At 35.2% G+C, this 6,000-nt stretch overlaps 1 protein-coding gene across 14 annotated transcripts in view; it reads right to left on the bottom strand.

The window, feature by feature from the left end:
- Positions 1-385: 385 nt before the first annotated feature.
- LOC128997791 (CLIP-associating protein 1-B) overlaps positions 386-6,000 on the bottom strand; it is a 140,843-nt gene continuing 135,228 nt past the window's right edge. For all 14 annotated transcript variants that reach the window (XM_054423489.1, XM_054423491.1, XM_054423490.1 and 11 more), the window contains 6 exons: positions 5,773-5,854; positions 4,545-4,722; positions 3,627-3,816; positions 2,852-3,058; positions 2,275-2,489; positions 386-1,223 (listed from right to left, as the gene is read on the bottom strand). In XM_054423489.1, coding sequence (XP_054279464.1) covers positions 2,283-2,489; positions 2,852-3,058; positions 3,627-3,816; positions 4,545-4,722; positions 5,773-5,854 — 864 coding nt within the window. In that variant the 3' untranslated portion in view covers positions 386-1,223; positions 2,275-2,282. The remainder of the gene's footprint in view (positions 1,224-2,274; positions 2,490-2,851; positions 3,059-3,626; positions 3,817-4,544; positions 4,723-5,772; positions 5,855-6,000) is intronic.

Raw genomic sequence — 6,000 nt, 5'->3', positions numbered from 1 at the left:
GTCAAGGTCAATGTAAATGTCATGGTTGATTCTAACAAAGAGGTGTGTTTCTGTCAAAAACATTCTAAGCAAGGAATTTGATACATATTAACTTGTTTCCCAATTGAAGATAGGTTAAATGTGTGTTAGAAACTTATTGTTCAAATATTTTCCTGCCTTTAGAAAAATGACAGCAATAGGGAAATATTTGAGACCTGATGTCAAGCGCATTATGTTGCTATCTATAAAACTTGTGACACTTTTTTTAAACCACTGGATCATAGTAAATTACCTGTGCAGTGAGCTTGTAATATTAAGACTCCTGCATGACCTTTGAAGGAAATTGACAAATCAGATAGAGGAATTAGGAAATGGAAAAATAAATAATAAATGCCATTTTCTTTGGTTCAAATTAACAGAATCGCATTTTATTTATATGAAGATTTTATATTATAAAAAATACAAAATGCCTTGTTAGAATATTGTTACATAGAGCAGAACGGTTAAATCTCAGTAATAGACTAAAACTCAGGTAGAGTGGCATCGTGGAGCCTTCAAAGATGCAGTGAGTGTTGGCAACACTTGAAAAACTCCTAACAAAACTAGTAGGTAATAGTACAAAATAGGAAATCAAATGCATCTAAAAATATCGATAAGATAAAACAAATCACATATTTAAACCTATCCTAATCTTACACTACGTAAGGTATGTCAGAACGAGTGATGTAAAAAACCGAAGAAGGATTAAACTTTATTGTTTTCATGCTGAGAAAGCCGTTCTCTTTGCCACTCTGATAACAAAAAACAACAAGAAATTGAATTAAACAATTTACATTCAACAGCTTGTTCGAAGGAACGTGTTAAACTACTGGCGACTTAGTAAAGACTCGAATATCTTAAAGATAAATATTTTTGTTACATTTTCACAGTATTATTATGTACAAGTTAACATTAACATAATTTGGCTTAGTTTTGTACAAGGATAAAGCTTAACGATTTAACACCATATCTCTTGCAGGCTAGCTCTCTGACATAATACAAACATGGCACGCACTCTGGTCACGCTAGCACCGTTTTATCTACATTTTGATTTATTATTTGTTACGATACATGGATAAATATCAAAGCTTGCTAATAAATTATTTAAACAAATTCAGCTTTTAGTGTTAAATATCGTTAAATACTTTTAATAGCGTAAAAAATACATATGAAATGATGTTCGTCCAGTGCTACTCATCTCATACCTGAAAAGAATACATATATTAAAATCATGTTTAACTGTACCCTTTTTATTTTATAACCCAGTATTATACAGCTACTCCAAAGAACATTAGTTTAGTTAAAAAAAGATCCAGTGCATTGCGAGATTCAATTTAACTTGGACAAAGCTTCAGGAAGATGGCTCCACTTTTGATTGATGTGTAATAAGTTTACGCTACCTGAGGCAAGAGGAACACAGTAGCTAGGCCCATAAAATTTTATTTGGAATTCCTAACAAAATACCTTTTTAAGGGAAATTGACAAACTGTTACCAAAAATTTTAGTTTTGTTTCAAGGTGTTAGTTTGAAGGTTTATGTCATGGTGGTTTAGAGAATGGTTAAATTATGGGTTTTCTATGAAAAAATTACTGTTTAAAGTGTTATAAAGAGTTATCATTTAATATACTTACTTATTAATTTTACCTCCAAATTGATGAAATCATGCTATTAGATAGTGGGGCTTATATTACTCATGTTTTAGCATTTGAAGGGATGGTTAACTTATTTGTGTTACTAGCTTATGGAGGATAGTTGGCTTACACATATTATTAGCTGGCAGGGGTACGATTGACTTACAGTAGACTCCCTCTTATCCGGACACCTTTTCACCGGACTACACTCGGTGAAAATGACATCTCTTTAACCGGACAATTTTTATCAGCACATCGGTTTAACCAAACTAGATCGGCAGTGGGCGGTACTAAAACGACTGTTCTCATGGGAAAGATTTGAGACCAGTGATCACGTGACTAAATACAATGCTCTCCTAAATTTAAGTCAAATATTTGGGTTAGTTTTCAAGCGATTCCCGTGGTGTGCACATGTATCGTTAGTCGCGTTCATACAGTGTGTACAGTAATCATTATTGGCTTATACATTATGCATTCAAACGGTTCGTTTTAACGAGTTTTTGGGGATGTTGTTTAACCGGAAAAACCGTTATCTGGACTGGTCTCGGTCCCGAGGAGTCCGGATAAGAAGGAGTCTACTGTACTCATATCACTATCTAGAGGGGGGGGGGGATTATTTACTTACGCATGTTATTAGCTGGTGGGAGGATGGTTGCGAGGCGACGTTGGGGCAGATGATCCTTGTTGGGAGCGCCGAATGTACAAATGTAACAGTTTCAGCTTGCTGCCATTTAAAGCTGCCAAGTGTGGTTTCAATCCCTCCTCGCCTATGGCAGAGTGAAGGGACACCATACAGAACACCGCAGACTTGCGAACCGAACTCTCCTGGTTGTCGTATGACTGTCAACAATTTTATTAGGTTAAAAGTGTTAAGCCAAGTGTTAAGCCTTCCAGTCTCAAGCATATTTCTAATTTGCATTCACATGTTGTTCAAAGAATATTTAATGAAGAGAGCCAAATAAGAACCAATCTTTTACCACTATTCAATGTCAGAAACAGAAATGTTAATCATTGTCAAAAAATAAACTCAAATGTATAAAAAAATATAATAAACTAACTTAAATGCTCCAGATACTTATCAATAACCAAACTAAAAGAATACTTAGTTTTGTTCATTAGAAAATCTACTAGAGTTATGCATTTAGAAGTTATTTACAGAAGCAATAAAGTTTGAATTTTATTTACTCCAGATTTATCTGTACCTGCAAAAGGCCAGGCATGAAGTCAGGAAGATGGGCCATGATGGGATCCCGACCGCAAGCGTCTACCAGTTTGGTCAACATCTTGATGGCTGCCAAATTGAGAGGGTACTCTCCCGTTTGGATGAGTGGAGTCAAGACTCGAATGACAGCATCAGCTGGTAATGTGGTGGCAATCATATTGGCACACGTCTCTCCACTTCGAACAACCTGTTACAAAATAAATGTACTGTCAAATATTTGCCTTCAAAACAGAAGTCAAACCCACATCAGGCCAAACCCCGAAATACCAGCGGAATGTCAAAAGGGAGCATGATTGTTACATCTTCGAACATTAACACATTTTAAGCTATACTATCTTGAGATGACGGATAGTATCTAGAGATGATCCTTATTACTAAGTAAATACATTTGTAATACATGTGTGTCTAACAAGGCTGTATAAATTATAATGCAGCTAAACAGACCTTTCTTTCTATTTTGTTGTGTCTTGGCTATGCTTTCTTAATTTATGTATTTTCCTAAGGGCCTGGTCGGAAGAAGTATTCACTGTCAGCATCATTTTATTGTAGGATTTACATTAATCTAGCTCATGTTTATTAATTTTTAAATCTATCACGCTAGTTTGTTCCAATTGATAAAAAGTTTAGAATTATGAATTTCTTAGGATATGTTTACATGCTGAGAGACTTTTTTGTAAATCATAACCAGAATCAGAATCGAGAAAACTGGAACCAATACATTACTAGTTTTTAAAGAGAGGAATAGCTCACAGTACCTCTTTGCTATTATCCTTATAGCAGTTAAGGACCTTCAGAATGACAAGTTCGGTGAAGTGAGTAAAGCTTTCAGTGATGGCTCTTTTCTTGAGCAGTTCTGTGAAAGCGTTCAAAGTGAGGATCTTGGATTGAACATCTCTGTTGTTGGTTTCCAGGGTCAAGTTGCCCAGAAGAATCCTCAGAATCGGCCTAAAATCAGAAAAAAATAATTTTGTACAACAAACACTCAAGGCTAACTTGCAGTCAAATATGATTTGTCTTTGCTGATTCTTACGTGAATGATCAAATTCTGGCCTACCTTGACAAAACTATTGCTATTTCATCATTTACAATCACTTCATAGGTTTTTTTAAATACACATTCCATCATTTACTTTTATTTATAATTTACACACTACGTTTCATTTGAGTTGATTTTCCTTCTCCCAAAAAACCAAACAGTAATGATGCTGTAATTTTTTTATCTGCTTTCTGGTGCCCAATGGCAAAATTGTTCTTATAGTGGTGAACAGAGGGGAGGGGGAGGTTTGCAGCGGGAGGGGGGTTCTTATAAGAGGGGGGGTGGAGGATATGGTAGTTAAATTGTATGTAACTAAACTAGGCCTATTTGTAACTAGTTGTAGCATTGTTAAGCTGCTTTATATTACCTTCATGGCGGGTTTTGTCAGAAGTTAACAATAAGGAAATTGGAAACCTATCATATAATAGTAGCCAACCAAACCGTGACTTGGAGGTGTTTAATAAATGGTAAATACATATACCTGGATGTGGAATAGATGCTTAGAGAGCCGTGACATGCGTAAGGGGGGGGGGTCTCTCACATCATTGGTACACAATCCTAACACTACTAATTAAGTTAGTTTTTTGTCATCAATAGTTTTTAATCTACAAGATTTATCTGATAGTCAAGAAGATTACCTGAAGTTGTCCTGTAACGCTTTGACTGAGCTGTCTCGTATCAGTCGAGTCAGCTGAGTCAGAGATGCTCTCTTCTCAGCATCAGACAAAATAGAAACGTTCTCTCCATTGTCACAGTCAGGCTGCGTAAGAGAGTCCACAACCTTGCGCAGAGCTTCATCCTCATTCATCACACCTCCTATAGAACCAGCAAATTTAATTAGTCAATTCATTAGAGCCTAACCTAGGTTATAGGCTTGAATGATTGAGTACCAAGTCAGAAAATTAAGTTTTATTCTTGTGATCCCAGAAAGCATACCTGCAAAGATTGTGCAACCACTGAAAATTGTCATGTCATCACGATCACAGGAAAACGATCCATGATGTCACCACAATTACAGGAAACGTTCACGATCACATATTATAGTCATGACATGATGACTTTGTGATTAGGGACGGATGGATGCCAAATGATAATTCTTAACTTCACTGATTCTTGGCCTTAAACCAAAACCAAGAACCAATCGCCAAAGTCGGTACTGATTTTAAATAAATATTTCAAGATAGAGAATCTAGTACAGGAGGTAGGTATTATGGATAATTGATATACATGCATGTAGATTAACTATGTATTAAGTTTTCCCATTACAAGAGTTTTATAACCTTAAGATATACTTTTACTACATTATTATTCTTAAACTTAAACTCTTCTTACACTTAAAATGTCAGACAAATAAAGTTTATAACCAAAGTTTTGTAATCTGAAACGGCCTTCTCAGATTTCATTTTGGCAAAAGAGGTTCTCGCTCAATAAAAAATGCATTTATTTTTGACATCCTGCTGTTAAAGAAAATTTTACATGTCACTATAAAACAATGGTCAAAGACCGCCTGCTTGGTTGGCCTGTACATTGCATTAAATAATAAATATCTCCTTATCGTAAAAATTATAAAAATAATGATAATAGCTTAGTATTTAGAGTTGGATCTAGAGGTGCAGAACAGTTTGAAGCTAAGTTTACATCGTCTCACATATGTAGTACTTCCATCAGTAATTAGACAATTTTAAAAATATTTTCTACAAATACAACGATTTAAATATTTAAATAACCCTAGTATCTAAATGTTCTTCAAAGAAATACAACTTATTGACCTGTCCCTTTTGTTTAAGTACACTAAAAACCCTGAAAAAAATACTGGTGTAATTTTTGCATAGTTTTTTAAAGTTTGAGATAAATCTGCTTTCTCACCTTCGGATTGAGCGTTGTCAGCCGCATCAACACAGTCCCTCACAGTCAGGACTCGATTGGTGAGGGTAGTAGACGTGGTACTCTGAACACACAACAACAGTGTGACGTATGGTTATTATCTATTAATTATTTATTTAAATCACAATCTAGACAATCCTACTTAGTTAGGTATGCAACCGAACGCTTCTAGAAGATAAACAAGGTAACTAAAAACTAGGGATGGGCGGA

The sequence above is a fragment of the Macrosteles quadrilineatus genome, unplaced genomic scaffold (assembly GCF_028750875.1).
Source record: "Macrosteles quadrilineatus isolate MER2022 unplaced genomic scaffold, UCM_ALF_1.0 Scaffold_7__1_contigs__length_78375512, whole genome shotgun sequence".
NCBI classification, from domain to species: domain Eukaryota; kingdom Metazoa; phylum Arthropoda; class Insecta; order Hemiptera; family Cicadellidae; genus Macrosteles; species Macrosteles quadrilineatus.
This window is presented reverse-complemented; position numbering and strand designations above follow the sequence as displayed.